This window comes from Gadus macrocephalus, chromosome 23 (genome assembly GCF_031168955.1).
Source record: "Gadus macrocephalus chromosome 23, ASM3116895v1".
NCBI classification, from domain to species: domain Eukaryota; kingdom Metazoa; phylum Chordata; class Actinopteri; order Gadiformes; family Gadidae; genus Gadus; species Gadus macrocephalus.
The window spans coordinates 15,046,653-15,064,052 of NC_082404.1; the positions used below are offsets into that span (position 1 = coordinate 15,046,653).

The 17,400-nt window shown below is 50.5% G+C and overlaps 2 protein-coding genes across 3 annotated transcripts; one reads left to right on the forward strand and one right to left on the reverse strand.

The window, feature by feature from the left end:
- Positions 1-768: 768 nt before the first annotated feature.
- Positions 769-2,569, reverse strand: thtpa (thiamine triphosphatase). Its single transcript, XM_060045154.1, has 4 exons — positions 2,412-2,569; positions 2,147-2,216; positions 1,405-1,956; positions 769-1,025 (listed from the first exon to the last, which is right to left on the reverse strand). The coding sequence occupies exons 2-4, from the start codon at positions 2,214-2,216 to the stop codon at positions 925-927; spliced, it is 723 nt and encodes a 240-aa protein (XP_059901137.1). The 5' UTR covers positions 2,412-2,569; the 3' UTR covers positions 769-924.
- Positions 2,570-2,662: 93 nt separating this feature from the next.
- On the forward strand, positions 2,663-17,080 carry zfhx2 (zinc finger homeobox 2). Of its 2 annotated transcripts, none has more exons than XM_060045144.1 (5): positions 2,663-3,205; positions 6,970-7,128; positions 7,267-7,327; positions 7,927-12,014; positions 13,429-17,080. In XM_060045144.1, the coding sequence occupies exons 1-5, from the start codon at positions 3,200-3,202 to the stop codon at positions 13,891-13,893; spliced, it is 4,779 nt and encodes a 1,592-aa protein (XP_059901127.1). In that variant the 5' UTR covers positions 2,663-3,199; the 3' UTR covers positions 13,894-17,080. The 2 variants fall into 2 exon arrangements, with proteins under 2 accessions (XP_059901127.1, XP_059901128.1); XM_060045145.1 differs by lacking the exon at positions 2,663-3,205 and adding an exon at positions 3,243-3,701.
- Positions 17,081-17,400: the final 320 nt, after the last annotated feature.

Here is a 17,400-nt window from a genome sequence, read left to right on the forward strand (position 1 = left end):
TTGAGTACAAAATGAGAATAACATAAATAAAATAAGGGAGAAGTTCCCTGGCAGACACACAGACGTAAAGGTATACGTAAAGACACGTAAGAGCTTCCGAACGAGCTGTTTTGAAGGCGGCTTTACCTGGCTGTGTGCGTTCCTCTCTACATCACTGCTCTGACGTCAGCATCAGAACAGCGTGACTCTGGCCAGGGCCGCTGGCCTTCAGCATGATGTGACGCCGGTCACATAAGCATAACTCAGATGATTAGATCATCAAGGCCCCTATCAGCACCTCCATACCACGAACCTCGTAATACATGGGATGGGATTATGACACAGAGCGGCATGTGAATGTGTTAGATTGAACTGAGGTCTTATTAGCTATAACAATTAATAAACTAATAGTCAACTAATAACTTTTTTTATCGTTTAAAGATATTTAAAATATTCTTGGGTTTACAAACTAATTCTATTATGATCGCTGCCATCTCCAGCATGAAGGTTTATTGTATTTTTTACAGCTCTGTTGAAGACGTTCACTGCTGGTGACAATAAAATGAATTGAGATCGACCCAAGTCTCAAAAAAAATCCATGTACCTCAAGTTTTTGTGGATGTAATACATACAATATATTTTAATGTATTTCCCAGATTGCTGTTAGTAGGGAATAACTGAGGATTTTCATGAGCATGGTTTTAAATGTCCAAATTATCAATATTCTCAGCCTTTATTAGACCAATTATGTTTCAAGACTTTTCTCAACCCATAACAAATTTGTATTAGTTAGATAGAAATAGATTTGTTTTAATTTACAGAAGTATATTTTAATATAGACAGACATTTTTCTTGTGTAGCAAGTAAATTAAGAAAACTAGTTAAACATTTGTACAATTTAAATACAATTCCTAAAATGTATGAACTTTAATATAAAAACATTTATCAAAGTACATGTGCCCTTTGTAGTTTAACATAATGCTCTGGGCAAAATCTTTGGAGGTAAACATCCATTTTTCCTTCGACTCGCAAATTCCTGGTCAAACCTGTAAAAAAAGAAATGCCTTTAGTACAAAGTTAATGGTCAAGTCAAAGGAGTAGACGTGGAGTCTAGTTGTACACATACATACTGCTGTCATACATACTGTTCATATCCAGCGTACTGTCCATCTATGCTGCTCTTATCTGTTATATCCATCTTATGCTGCTCATACCTAGGTCTCTTTACTTTTGCTGCTCTATTGCACTATATGACAATTCATATTCAAACTGCAACTTAATTGTTCTTTTGCATTAATATTTAGATCTCCGACTACATTTCGTTGTTATTGTACTTGTACTCTGCACAGTGACAATAAAGTTGAATCTGAAACTGACATGTTCGACACTCAGACTAAAGTCAGAACGGCGTTCGCTGCTCCTCACCCAGCCTCCTCGCTGCTCGTTCGATCTTCTCCAGAGCAGACCCCACCTCCTCTCCCTCCTGCACCAGCACTTCTATCTCCCCCACGGTGTAGCCGAAGTCCGCCTGATCCAGATCTATCTGCACGCCCTCCTCCTGCAGGGTGAAGGATCGCCGGGCCGTGGTGAACTCCGCAAAGCACCGCAGGTTCAGCTCCCCCGGCCACGGGTCGCCGACTCCTTCTGGTCCACCTGGTTCTTCATGGCTTACCTGTCCGACAGTAACCAAAGGACCAGGGAGCGGATCCGCGTTGAGGCTACCACCAGCACAGTGCTTAAGGACCTCTTTGACTCTGGATTGAATCTCAGGGAGGCTGGTGATCTCCTTGTAGCGTGAACAGAGAGAGGCCTCCTCCAGTCCTTCTCCACTCGTCTCCTGCGTCTTTCCGACTGCTGGGGGACACTTCAGCTCCCAGCTGTCTTCACGTTTACGTAGCCACGTGTCCCTCAAAGTCAGCTCAAAATCTGGGGTGTCAAAGTACTGGTCGTGGATCTCACGTTGACCAATACACACAGCTGGGATACGAGAAGATGGAGAGAGAGAAGACACACATTGAATACAACCATTGACTCTATTTTATGCTTTTCACACCGTACAATATACTTACAAATAATGTTGATCTACAACTTAATTATGGGCCCATCGTGATCATTAATGAGCACAGAGCCTAACAATTTAATGTAAGCTCGACCATCAACAACAAACCTCCGATTTCTTCCAGCCGTTTCCACATCCCGGCGTCACACACAAACTTCCGCTCCACCTCAACACTCATCTGGAATTACACTTAATTACACTTCAACAAAACAAGTTGCAGAACATATTTGATCTACTTCTGAAATCCCATTGAGCTGCACCTGTCTATCAGCCCATTCACAATCTGCTGAGCACAATCTGTAGCATTGAGCCAAACCTATTCAGCAGATATAATACTTTTATACAAGCATTACAATAAAGCAAAACCACGCACCTTTTGAGATCCCGAACGGACAGCTACAGAGAAGATCCAAGCAGGCCCTGCAGGTCAGATTGATTCAGGCACAGCAGACGCCTCTCTCGGTGTTTGCGGACATCATGTCCCGCTCCACTAACGCAGTAGACGCCTCTCTCTGTGTTCGCGGACATCATATCCCGCTCCACTAACGCAGGGGCACCATCTGATATCCACGCGGCCCGCAGATGGTTAATGGGTTAATGGTTAATGGGTTAATGGTAATAGTTAACGGGTTAATCCTCCGCTCATGTTTTGTACATTTCTGTACAGTTTGTGCCACACCTATGATTCCACTGAATATCCAAGCATCTTGTTCGCAGGTGTAATTGGTTTGACAGATCATTATTATTCGAGTCACTCCTGTTTTGCGTTCCTTTATCGCATCATACCAATAGCTTGAAACACTTAGATCAACATCGTTTCACCTTCAGTCGGGTGTTTGGGAAAGTGTTTATCTCGATTGGTTTCCAGCGATCATACTCCCCAGGCTTGTTGTGCATAATCTCACTAAAGCAGACATGTACTCAGTAATACCCAATAATCACACAAAAAGAGAATCTTTCATATCTGTTACATAATGGATCTCTGATGGCAATGTCTCATTCTGCCCCCAATCAGCCTTGGGGGGAGCTGTCGAGTGTTTACCAGAAGGGAGAGGGGGAGGAGAGGGGCGAGGGAGGAGGGGGAGATCAAGCGAGGGAGGGCTGAGCGAGAAAACTTTTCAGTCCTGAAGAGCCGGAGGAACGTGGAGCGGAGCGGAGACCATGCAGGTAAATGCGGCAGCTAATTGCGCTCAACTTAATTAAACGACACGCGCGAGACTCCCAATCACGGCTACGTGACCCGCAGACTTCCCTTCCCGCGGTTAATTGGACCGAGTGGACGACGATCGCGCTGTGGACCCCTCTGATCCGCCAGAGGAATCCAACATTAAACCCAAACTTTCCTCCTCTCCTCCCCTCCTCTCTTCTCTCCCCCCCCGTCACGTCGTCCTCCGCGGGTAGCTTAGCATTGACTTATGTCGCCAATTACGGCGTGACGCTGATTAAAACGGGGATCTTGACGCAAAAGTGTTGGACCAGAGGTATTAAGGGTGTGGATCGGAGGATCTGAACCCATCGAGGTGGTCCGTGGAGCGGGAGGGGGGGCAGGCACACATCTGTAGCCGGAACCAGCTCGTTAATTAGACGCTCGGTAGGCCTCAGTCTGCTGCGGCGGCGGGCGGAGGGGCGCTGCATACCCGGCTGGCAGCACGCAATCAGCGGGGTAAGCTGTAACTCGAGGCCGGGGCTTTTGTTGAGGTTTTGTTAAGGTTACTGTGGGCGACCTGTGTTCAACCCGTGGCGAGGCCGGGGAAGACGTGTGTCTTTGTGGACACCTGGAGTACCGGGGGTCTGATCCGTGTCCACTTGAGGACTTCATGAGGTTTAAGGCTCTTCAGCAGGACCGAGGGGTTAATTATCTCCGTGCTAACAGGCTAGCTAGCGGAGTGGATGTCATCAGTCTTTGTTGATTAACGAAATGCTCTGGTGAAGGAACGACGCGTTATTAACGGCGTGGGACCCGACCCTCGAAGTTACCGTGCACTTCTGAGTGTCATGCAGGGTTATTGATGAGATGATCGGCTGATCAGGTCTTCTAAACGGCGGTAATGCGTCGTTACGGGGGCTACACGTCGAGCTAATTGCTAATTGATTCATCGCAGCCAGCAGAGCTAATTAAGATTAAGATGCTGGTTGATATCCGTCGAGATTCAAAAGGCATGTAGTCCTAACTTGTCTGTTAGTTTTCCACGTCGTGGTGTTTGGTGTTCAGGACGACCCTTGGTGTGTATTTAGACATGTGTGTGAATAGGGTCTTAATGCTTGCTAGCTTGCTAATTGGCCTGACGAGGAAGTGATCTGAGGATTCTCTCTTGGCTACTCTCTGGGCTCATGGCTCCTCTCTGAGGATCATCTCTGGGCTCCTTGCTCCTCTAACCCTGAAGTGATCTGAGGATCCTCTCTGGACTCCAGGCTCCTCTGACCCTCTCTCAGGATGGGCTCCTGGCTCCACTGACCCTTCACCAGGACTTGACTCCTGAATGCCTTCGGTCAAACGTGATGTTTTTGTTTGGGCAGTTTAATCTCACTATTGTACGGAGCGATCGGTTCTCCTTGAGGTTATGCATCATGCTAATGTCAAGGGGACCTGTTATGAACTCTTCTTCTCTGCGTTATATTGTGCAGCTGGCTGCCATGTGTTGAGGATCATCATTTTAGTATTCACATCTAGTCCGTGCAATGTCACCCTAGTCTGCGGATCATGTTTTAAATCACAATGCATCTTATAATATGTTCAAATAGTTGAACGATTTATTGGAGATTCTGGGACTGATACATTGAATGTTTGCTCATAATGTATTGGATGACATTAGTTGTAACTGATACTTTGATGATCATTGTAATAGGCCTGTAATGATTGCAGTGATGGGATTTGATCTTAATTGGTTGCTATAGTCAGGTAAATGGAACACTTTACCTCACTAAAGGATAATGAAATCTGTGGAAAAGTGTTATTTATTATAATATATATATAATAACTAGGCTCTTTATTATAATATATATATTAATAACTAGGCTCTTTATCTACAATTGGGTTAACGGTTAGATCACACCCAATGTCCATTGATACAATCAACATCAAGGACATGTGGAAATTAATTGATAAAATAAAATAGTTAATATTAAACTATATATAGTACTCTCCTGCTATGTAAAGTTACTTTGTATATTTGTATGGTGTGGCAACCCCAATCGTTGGCGGCTGAGTTTTTCAAAGGAGACGCTCCAAACAGGGTTGCGGGTCAACGGTTTTATTTCGTTCACCTCACCTGTAAAAAGGTAAATCCAAAAGACAACATAAGTTCTTCCTCTTATGGGGTAAAAAGGGCCGTCTCCGGGTCCGTCTCTCCACCTCGGCTGCCCTCCCTCCCGGCACGACCCACATGGCTGAGAGAGCCCCGAATGAGTGGAGAAGCAGGCTATTTAAGCTGCTTCTCCACCGGTTCCTCAGGTGCTCTTCATCTCCTTAATTGGCAACGGCCGGGTTGCCACAACGCACACACACCATTGTATAGACAAGAATATTAAGGTTAATTTAGTTTAGAAAAAAATCGAATAAGGTTTTGCAACTCAAAACGATGACTCGACTACGGCCAACATGTGTTAACATCTTCCGTGCCATCCGATACATACCTCAATTTTGATCGGTGTCTCTAGCTGCTCTGCTCACCCTACCTTAACATGTCTATATCACGCTGCTCTGTACCTGCTGCTCGCCCTTAACATTCTGTCTCTGAGAGCTGCACTGTGTTGTATCTGTCCTTCGTCAACACTCAGTGTCAACTCTGTAGCCTTTGGGCCTTTGTGTCACTTGCAACTCGCAGAGTCTAGCAGCAGTCCTCGTCCCTGTGGCCTCTGTCATGTTTGATGAACCTAGCTCTCCCTTCCTCCTGGCCATTTCAAACGGGTCAGGGAAATCACGAGTGTCATTCAAAGTAATGGTTCAGTTGGGCCTGAAAGAGTACCGTTTTATTAAAATAATGAGATGAACAATGATTTAGTCTTATAAAGAGTATTATTATCACTTTTATAGTTTATTCTATGTGAAACCCATTTGAAGGGACTTCTTTTTAGCTGCAACTTTAAAAGTTCTCACAGTTTGGTCTAGAATATTTGGGACACTTAAAAATAGCCTCATTGTTGACCTTCAGCACAATGGTGTAAAAGAATGTGCTTAAGTCTTGGCCTTGTTGACCACCCTACCAGTAGCATAGGTAGACCTAAACATTCTTCTGCAGATAGGTTTTAGGGATATGTAACATAACTTTCAACGTTAAATTGTGGTTGTAATTTAAACAATGGTGCACCTGGGACTATATACTGAATGTGGCACTGCAGTTAACACCTGAGTGCCCCCTTGGGGATTAATGAAGCGTTTTCCTATCCAAAATGGCATGTTACTCTATAAACTACCACGAGAGTTTGGATACGGGTTTCATGAGAAACCATAGATTGCATCACAATTTGTCTACTACTGCGCTAAAAGTGGGCTATATATGATTGCAATAATCATAACAATGATTACACTGCTCTTTAATATCTTGATTTATTATTTCGGTTGTCTGTAATTGAGGTTGCTGGTCTATGTAAATGTTTTACTAAAGGCGTTCTACCTCTTGAAATGCACAATGGGGGATCCAAATGACTATAGTGTCCATCGTTTAAACACTGATTTTCGACTTCATTACGTTTTTTTGCTGCTACTGGTCTTGCAGAATGCCAGCATGGAGCTCTGGGTGGATCACGGCTAGAGGAGGACTTCCCCTATGCATGTCAACGTACTGAAAGTGTCCCCGTTCAAAAAGTTATTTCTTTAAACACAGGAATGTATCCGAGTCTCTCAAGGGATGTGAAACGGCAATTAATCTGAATCTACTTTCATGATCCCGTACGGAGGGGCATCTAAAAGCTGTGTGTGTATGATTTGTCAGGAGGAGTCTGGAGAGATCTTGTGTAGAGACAGCCACAGGGTGGCGGGGTTGCTGTGCCCGCTGTGCCAACAGGGGCTAGAAGACCGATCCTGCCTGGCCCTCCACCTGACTGCCCAGCACAACGTACTCCAGACCTGCGTGGAAAAGCTGCTCGACATAGTGAGTGTCGCGGCCCCCGTGTGGCACACAGGGTGAACGCCGGGTCCTCAAGGGGCCCCGGTCTTCATCGCTTATTTAAATGAATAAGGTATTCTCAACCATAACAAGTCGTTAATTTCCATTTATTCTGTTTCACAGGCTGTACTTAAACAGTGTGCCAATCCAGGTGACCATGAGAGCGACACAATGACGTCTACAGGTAAGTTGCTCTCAGAATGCAATAGAACTGTTTTGCCCGTTGTAACTTCGCGGGGGGGGGGGCCAGGCATGTTTAAGTGTTTCATATGTGTTGAAGTAAGGTTGAGCGATGCAGCGAATACTTGTGATATACTTTGATCATTTTTTTCTGGTTAAACCTCTTCTGTGCGGTCAATTGAGTTACCTGAAGGTAAATGCGTGTCACGGGCGTACCTGAAGATATTGGAACCCTAATTCAATGGCATATGGGGCTATATATGGGAATAATATATTTTATTTACATAAACGTATATATCAAATCCAATAAAATCAACCGTTTGAGTTGCTAGGCAGAGAGCCCCTGATGACTTTCTACACAGGAATTGCCCAACTCTGCTGGGCCTACAGTCATTGCCAAAAGACTGAAATATTATATTACATGATAAATCAATTAAATATTGATATCACATTCGCCCAGTACTACCTAAAGCTACCTTCACCTTTTTAATATCGAACCCTCAAATTGCTCCAAAGATAAATGTCGAGGACGGTGAAATGTTAATTTGCCCTTTTTCTCGACGATGAGTCTAAGCAGGCGGTTGACGGTGTTGCTCTCTCCAGTTCTGTCAGACGCTGCCTCTTTACCGAACCTGAAGCCCGCGGACCCCCCCAGCTCTCAAGCGTCTGAGTCCGAGGGAGACGCCGACGAGGCGCGCCCGTCTAAGGAGCAGAACGTGGACATGGCGGAGGACCGGGACCCCGGGGACTGTCCCGTCCAGGCGTCGCCCCCCCCCTCCTGTCCCGTGCAGTCGGAGCCGAAGGGGCCCGCGGGCCCGGACGGCAAGGCGGGTCCCGGCGCGGCGGAGCGCGTCGCCGGCGAGAAGCCCGACCGGTGTCCCGCGCCGCCCGAGAACGCCGCTCGCTCGTTCAAATGCACGGCCTGCATCGAGACCTTCCCCACCAAGACGGCCCTGAGCGTCCACTACAACGCCACCTCCCACATCCAGCGGATGACCCTGGGCGCCGCCAAACAGGGCGTGGACAGCGAGACCCAGACGGCCCGGGTCCCGCTCCTCTCCCGGCCGTTCGTATCCAACAAGCCCTACCAGTGTGCCGTGTGTCGGGTGTCCTACAACCACGCCATCACCCTCGAGAGCCATATGAAGTCTGTGCTGCACCAGACGCGCAGCATTAGCGCGGGCAACGTGGCAGCCGGCGGCGGCGGCAGTGGAGGGGTTCCCGGTGCCGCCGTGGCCACGACCAGCTCCGGAGCGGTCCCCCTCCTCGCCACCACCACCAGCTGCCAGGTCTCGGGCCTGTCCGGGAACCTGATGGTGATGGCCAAAGACGGGGAACAGATCCGCGTCTCCCAGGCCGCGCCCTCGCTGCTCTCCTCCCCGGTGACCTCGGCGCAGGCCGTGTCCGCCTTCCTCACCCTCCTCACCTCCAGCCCCAGCGCCCTCCCGCACTCCCTCCTCCCGTCCGTGTTCCCGGGGGCCGCCGCCCCGCCGCCGATGCTCATGCCCCTCATCCTGAACGGCGGCCAGGCCCACCAGCAAGCGGACGGCGTGCAGGGCCAGATCCTGACCCAGTGCGTGCCTCTGATGGGCCTCAGCGCCGCCCAGCAGGCGCTGGTGACCCAAAGACTCGGCAGCCTCCAGAACCAGTGGTCCTCGATGGGGATGCAGGCGACCGCACAGCTCTGTCAGGAGGCGCAGAACCCGAGTGTGAAGGCTGAGGGCGGGCCGCCGAAACAAGAGGCAGACGGAGGCCCGGCGAGTGCTCCGGTGGACATCAAGCAGGAGCCAGAAGGTGGCGGTTTAGAAGAAAACAAACCCTCTCTGACACCCTCCGACAGAAGCCTCCGCCACAACAGCCTCTCTCCCTCGGCGTCGGTGCACAGCAGCTGCAGCCTCAGCCCGGTCACTTTGAACCTGGCTCTCAGTCCAGACTCCACCCCCCAGAAATCACAGCCGGGCACGAGTCCGGCCAACGCTCTGTGCAGCCCGTTCCGGAACGCCCCGACGCCCTCGGAGCAGGCCCGGCCCTACGTCGACACCAGGGCGCCGTACGCCCACCCCGTGCCCCCCGCTCTGTCCGAGTTCCAGTCGGAGGTCCTCTGGGCGTTTTTCGAGTCCCGCAGCGAGGCGGAGGCCGCCAGCCCTCCCCGCGAGGACTGCGAGGCGCTGGGCAAAGAGGTGGGCATCCCCGAGGCGGAGGTCCGCCGGTGGCTGGGCCAGGCCCGGCAGGCCAAAGAGAGGCAGCGGGCCGAGCGGTCGGGCCGTGCTCCGCACGCAAAGAGGCCGCGCCCCGCCGGCTCAGACCGCGGCTACCAGGACGACGACGACGACGATGACGACGACGAGAGCGCTCTGGTGATCGCCGAGGACGGCGCCGTCGACCACGCAGAAGGTCAGGCCATGGACCTGTCGAGCAGAGGGAAGAAGAAGAGAGGGCGGGGCCTGAGCAGCGAGGGCCAGGGCGACTCCTGTCTGACCTCGGACTCGGAGAACGGGGCGGAGGTCGGCAGCTCGGTCCTCGTGTCTGAAGAGGAGAGTCGGAACGCCTCCCGGGGGCCGTGGCGGGCCAGCCCCGTGAAGCAGGCCCAGCGGGCGGTGTCGAGGGCCCACCAGAGCTCGGGCGGGGGGGGGGGGAAGGTGCTGCGCTCCACCACCGTGTTCCTGTCGGACGCGGAGGACGAGTACGACGAGGAGGAGGGCGCGTCGGGCCGCAGGAGGAAGAATGAGAGGAAGAGGAAGATGTTTGAGCCGGACGCCGAGGTGAAGAGGGAGCGGCTGGACTCTGACGTAGACCTGGAGCTGGAGGCCCAGGGAGACCCGCCCAGCGCCCAGCACCACGCCATGGACCCCATGGGCCTGGTCCGCTCCCTGCCCCTGTCCCTGTCCCTCAGCCCGTTCTCGGCCCAGCTCCTCAGCCCCTACGTCCTCTCGCTCCCGTCCGCGTTGGTGGGCGACGCCGGCAAGGTGCAGAGCTTTCCCAACCCGCCGAACATCTCCCACTTCTCGGACCCCCTCCTCGCGCAGACCCTCTCCTCGCTCGGGCAGACGCCGCTGTACATGGCCAACGGCGACGACGGCGAGTCCGCCCTGGACCTCAGCATGGGGAAGAACGGCAGCTCCAAGTCCGCCCCCGCCTCCTCCTCCTCGTCCCTGATGGCCGACCTCGCGTCCACGCAGAAGGGCCGCCTCCTGGACGGGCTGGGCCTGAGGCCCACGTCCAAGGGCCTGGTGGTGGTCCAGGTCAAGTCCGAGCCGCTCGGAGTCATGTCCGCTGCACACGGCGGCGGCGGCGGCCGTCTGGTCGGCTGCCACAGCGGACCCAAGTCCAGCATCTACATGCGGGCGGCGGAGAAGGTGAACGCGGCCCTGCTGGACAAGGAGCGGGAGAAGGAGCGGGAGAACGAGAAGGACCAGCAGCTGCAGCGGCGCTCCAAAGGCAAGCGGTACCGCGACATGCGTCGCTCCCGCACCATCATCCAGGCGGAGCAGCTGGACATCCTGTACGGCTGCTACTTCAAGGACCCCAACCCGGGCAAGCACGAGTTCGAGCAGATCTCCGAGTGGGTGCACCTCCCGAAGAAGGTGGTCCAGATCTGGTTCCAGAACATGCGGGCGAGGGAGCGCAAGGGGGAGGTGAGGTTCATCAGTGACGGCACCCTGGCGGCGGTGGGGAAGCCCCTCATCAAGTTCACCTGGCCGCTGTCCAAACCCATCTTCTCCAACAAGACCAGCAGCAACAACGCGGGCTGCGTGACGGCGGCGCCCATCGTCCGCACCCTGATGACCGACAAGGAGGCCTTGAAGGAGCTGAGCAAGCTGACCTGGGTGAAGAAGCAGACGCCGATCCCCATCAAGCCCAAAGAGATCGTCTCCTCCTCCCCCTCCCCCTCCTCCTCCTCCTCCACCAAGGCCACTCCCGTCGACAGCAGTGTGTCCGCCGTGTCAAAGGTCAAACTGGAGACCACCACCAGCAACGTCACCAAGGCTCACGTCGCACCTAAGGCCGCGCCACCGGCCGTGCCGCCGCCGACTCCCCCAAAGGACCCCGTCCACATTGCGCCGCGCCCGCTGCTCACGCCGAAGGCCGAGGAGGAGAGCGAGGAGGAGGAGGAGGAGGAGAAGACGGACGACGAGCTGGAGAGCGAGAACGAGGTCGCCGCGGGAGCCCCCAACCGCATGGTCCCCAAGCTGACCCCCTCCCCCGTCTGCGGCAAGCCCCCCGCCGCGGTGGCGGCGCCGGCCCCGCAGAAACAAAACGGGCTCAATTACTGGAGCGGCAAAAGCTCCTTTAAGATCAACACGCTGTCGAGAGAGCAGCTGGCCCTCCCTCCCCCGCCCCCTCCCTCCGGCACCATCCCCCCCCCGCCCACGCCCAGCATCGCGCCCGTCAGCCCCAACAGCCGCTGCACGGCCAAGATGGCCGTCCTCCCGCTGCCGGCCAAGTCCAGCCCCGCGGACGGCGGCGGCGGCGGCTTCCTGTCGCACTCCTCCAGCCGCCGGCCGCGCACGCACCTGTCCTGCCTGCAGCTGTCCATCCTGCAGTCCTGCTACGAGACGTGCGCCCACCCCAACGCCATGGAGTGCGAGGCCATCGGCGCGGAGCTCAGCCTGCCGCTGAAGGTGGTGCAGATCTGGTTCCAGAACACCAGGGCCAAAGAGAAGCGCTGGAAGCTGCAGCAGGAGAAGATGGTGAGTGGTTCTTCTGTCGTCACGGCGATCGCTGCTCGCTAACGCAGTAGGCCGTCATTGGCCATCAGCGATGTCTGTTGAAGACAACAGACATCGCTGATGGCCAATGACGTTGTCGGTTGTACAATCCTCTCCCTCCCTCCCCCACCAAGTATGAATCCCTTTTAAGACCTGTCCCGTGTTAGTTAATGTGTTAGGCTTCAGACTGAAGCCTAGACCACCATGCAAAGTGTTCTCCTGATACAGCTTTTGCGTCTGCAGACGAGTGGGGGCGGTTATTTTTTGACTTGCATTTACATTTAGGGCATTTAGTAGAAGCTATCAACCCAGAGCGGCTTGCAATAATTACATTTGTGGGTTGAAAGAGAAACAATATAACGCTGTCGGTACAGGAAGGCTGTTCGTAGAACCAAGTGCCGAGCACTAACGATTGCAAGGTTAACCCATTCCCCGTATACAACACAGATAGCTAGGATAAGACGCCGCACGACGCCAAGTACTTTTTCTTAAGTGCGAGGACATGCAATAAGTACGTACATTGAAGGCTGTATCGGCGATGGTGGGCGACGTCACTTCTGTTGGTATTGAAGCAAGGTCCCAAACAAACAGAGCCAGCTCGCCCCTCGGTTCCATGCTTCGGGCATCCAGTTAAAACTATCATGAACGCAGCGCAAAAACCCCACAGCACCTACCACTTGTCTTAATCGGTTGGAATAGAATTTATTTTGGTTTTGAGTGGTTGGTAGTACCATTTGTTTTTGTGTATGATCTCGGAGCATAGGCTGCCTACAGAGACGCGTTTTTTTGACACATAGTAGACTTGGTCGACTCTAAGTGTCTATCATGGCTTTATTTCCTTCTGCTCCCTTTAGAAGTTGGCTGACTGAAGTCTATTGTAGCCTCGGAAACACGACATGATTTGGGGTCTGTGTACAAAGACAGTGCTGAGTACTCTTAAGTGGTATCTCTTTTGCCTTTGCCGATTTGTATCAGGGCTAACAGTGGAAAAAATATTATCTTGGGGTAATCTGTAAATCCCATTGTGGGGAAGTTCCCATGGCTTCCAGTCCGACCAGTGCATCGCTCTACCCTCAACCTCCCTCTTCTGTCTGCAATCAGATCTGAGGTGGCAGCCAGCCAGCCACTGGTCCATCCAGTTTTGCAGTATCTCCGTATTGCGTCACACTTTAAACATTTATCTTGATATCTTGTCGATGATTAAGGCCTGTTAAATTTGCCGCTTGACTGTCCGGTACGTTTTGAATATTTTTTTAATTACCAAGCAGTCCAGGAACACGTATTCAGGCTCATTAACTATCTCAAGCATTTCAGTTCTCTGGCTTAACGAGAACGAGGGCAGACGTAGCGTATCAGTCCACAGCTCTGTTGCTAACGCTCCTCCGTCCCCCCACAGTCGCCCCTGATGGCGGGGAAGGTGGACACCAGCTCCGGGAGCTACCTGCAGTACAACGCCCTCCGCGCCAACCGGCCCATCCTGCCCAAGCCGGTGCAGCTCACGGTCATCGAGCCGGCGGCGTCCCCGGTGGCGGGCCAGCCCGTGCCCAAGGAGAGCCTCACGGGGCGCTGCGAGGCCTGCAGCGCCTCCTTCGAGTCGCGCGCCGCCGCCCGCACCCACGTCTTCTCGCCGCGCCACCTGGCCACGCTGAGGACCACCAACTTCGGCCAGCCCGCCACGCTGGTCAACAAGAACGGCGGCAGCGCCGGGGGGTCCGGTAACGGCGGCGGCGGCGGCGGCGGCGGCAGCACGCAGGCGGCTCCCCCGGCGCTCTCCGTCCCCAGCTCCGGGAGCTCCGGCCGGGCCTCTGAAGGGGAGGCGGGCGGGGAGGCTCCGCCCCCCAAAGCCAGCAGCAACAGCTAGAGACCCTCGTCTGGGTTGATCTCCAAATAACTCTTCCTGGACCCGTTTGGGCTCATCAGATTTTAATGAACACGACTTTGAGCACTAACCCTTCGGAAGCTTATATATCGTTTTTCTTTTTTGTTTTAAGTGCACTCTTCTCGCAGCCAAACTCTTTTTGGGTTCAACCCCCCCCCCCCCCCCCCCCCCCCCCCCCCCCCTCCACCGAAATGAAATCCGAAAATGGAGTTTAATCACTAGGGTTCATCCTGAATCTATCCCGACCCACTACTGCCTCTGCATTAATCAATAGCTCTCGAATTAGCCTGTACATGTATCAAGACGCGCACACGCGAGACACGGAGAGAGAGAGAGAGAGAGAGAGGGTTCTGGGACTGTGATATTACCCTCCATACGCACCCCATCCCACCTTGCCTCCATTACTACCCTTCACATGCTTGTTCGTTGTCCGTAACTCGCACGACTGATGCAAACGGAGGAGCCCCTTGACGCTGAGCCTGCACACCTTTTTGGGACTTCAAATGTTAACATTGCTCTCTCCCAGTCTGCGCCTTTGAAATGTATTTCATGTATTACGTCTACTTTGTCGATTTTAGAACAACATTTAATGAGTGGAATGAACCAGTGGAGCAGGCGACTGTCCGGCCGGGTTGACCTTTCACCCCTGTGACCTTTGACCTGGCTGCGACGCAGTCTGAATGGGCGCTTGGTCTGACTTGGGATTTTTACGGTACGGTAAAGCAGGAAATGTCGTAACATCTGCATATATGTCCATAGTTTTCATGACAATCCAAGAAGACAGGGAAAATGAGAGACTTAGAAAGTAGATTATTGGCATACCGCACTTTGGCACATTTTGTAAGAAATTTTAAGCATTCTGATGCGGTGTCTTTTTTTTTTTTAAAAAGATACATAATTGCATGTTGGATGCCTTAATATAAAATTAATGAAATAGATTTTTGATTTTTCAAGTCTTTTAAAAACATGGAATAGATATGAAATTTTGTGTAGAAAGCCGAGTTGTGTTCCAAAATGCATACGATCCATCTGGGAATATGGTATATAAAGGGGACTCGTATGATTTTTTTTTTATATATATATATATATATATATATATATATATATATATATATAGAGACAGATGTGTCTATAAATCTATATATAGATATGTTTTTACAACCACTTTTTCAAACAATCCCCGGATGTCACTTCCCTTACCGTTGCTTTATTAGAGTAGGATTTTGTTTTTGTTTCTGTGGTGGATGTGTCATTTTGGAATAAAACTCATTAAATAGGTGTTGGGGAAATGGTTTTTAGAAGTGGTGTGCCAGCAACAAGATGGCCTTAAAGAGGACTAACAGCGCTTTGCTCATCGCAAGCCAAGCGCTCCTCGTTTAATGTGCAAATAATTCTGTTTTTACCTAAGCTGGAAGCTGAGACCCTATCACATCCAGAGGATATTCAGTCAATGTCATGTTTTCATTTATAATGTACGCTTTGCGAAAAATGATCTAATTACTAAATGTATTAATTTAATATCAGTTGAGTCACAGAAGATGCTAAGATGGTGGCTTGTCTCTTGGCTGTGGTCAAAGCAAACTGCAAAAGGTCTGACCGAACAGGCTGATAATGAGCTGTTTCTTTTAATGACATTTCTTTGCCTTGTTTTGATGACAAACGGTATTGGAGACAAGATGTAACTTTGGAAAGGGAGAGATTGGTATTCCACAGCCTTAAAGGTTGGGTATGGGATTTGTGAAACGCCAGCAGATTTTGAAAATACAAAACTCAAATGGTCCTACCCCCTCTCCTTCAACGCTGACTCTGACTCCACCCATTCCAAGTACACGCGCAATCATGCACGAGCGAACAGATGCGTGGGAGCGAGCCATTAGCTAGTTAGCTAGCTCCAGCAGCTACCACAGGATAACAACAAACAGAAGCTTGCTCTGGGTCACAAGCTTTGAGTACGTGCATGAAGGGGTCACGCGGGGAGCGGGGGAGGGGTCGCGGGAGTGCAGGACGACCGTTTGATTGACGTACTTACTGTCCAATGCCACTCGTTGGGTCTGGAAATCATTGGCTGGAGTTATTCGAGTCCTGCCCGTTCCACAAATGATTGACTTGTTTAATTTTCATGTCAGTACTTCTAACTCAGTGGCTGTAAGTGGGTTATGATAAGGATTTTCAAGTAATTTTGCAAAAATTGCCAAAAAAGAGAATTCCATACCCAACCTTTAAGAGAGGAGGGCTAATATTTGGGAAGTGAATTGGAAACCTTTAAAACTTGTGACTGGAGAGCTAATAAGATGGTGCTGCAAAGGAGATAAAACACATTTCCTTTCATTTAAGTTGTACATTAATAATATTGTTACTATCGATAGTTTTAACAAAATGCAAAACTAAAAAATCTTTTGTAAAGAAAATATATTAAAAGAACTGCTATTCCAAAGTGATCCTCCCTTTTGCTTTCTGTCATTCAAAAGAAAAACAAACAAACCAAAAAGCAATCTTGAGGTCGACAGAGGGCAGAAGAGGAGTCGTTCAATGCAAACTGTAACGGACCCCCAATGGGCGTTTCGCAGCCGTCACACGATTTTTGCACAAGTTACTGGTCGTTCCGTTGGAGCCTCCACCCACTAACCAACATGTCCAGAGGTCAGATTACGGATGGCTTTGAAAGGCCATCTTCCCTGCTCCAATGTTTCTTCCTGGTTGGAATCTGTATCTTGTGTCTAAAGTAGGGAGCGGAGGACCTTGATACTGGGATTATACACACACACACACACACACACACACACACACACACACACACACGGTGTTGCACTGTTCAAACTAGATAGGTTTTATGGAGATCTGCTTTTTATTATGTTTCATTGTCACTTTGATTATCACTATTGTTATAACCGTACTACTACTTATCCTATTATCATTACTACTCATCGCTGTTTTGAATATTATTGATCCATAACGGGGTTTTCATGTCACCACCTTGCTCAGAGGAATATGGTAAAGGTTTGACCAGTGATGGTGGCAGCAGCGTTATGAATTGTTAGAACTTTGATTATTAAGCTTGATTAATTTTGTTTTTTCTTTCTACAATTCATGTGTTCCCGTCTTTTTGTGTTTGGTCTCCATACTGCTTTCTTTGTTATACAGAAAAACAAATAAAATCAATTGACAACGACGGTAGCCTCTCTAATTGCTAACGTGTTGCATTGTAGTTGATTTTGTTTATCATTTGTATCAGCATTTGAAAAAAATAGTATTTGGTGTTCTTTTGTTAATGAGTGCACTGCAATATTTTTTTAGGATTTCTAAAGTGTGTGTGGGTGCGGGGGATTGTAATTTGTGAGTAATTATTCATATGTTGAGAATTTGAAGTGAAATAAAAATAAGGGAGGCCGACTATAAATGCGAGCATGTGGGGATGCGAAAGTCGATAGCGTGTCATTAGTGATTGACGGGAGTTTCATCCAATGAAAAGACGTAGTAGGCAGAGAAACC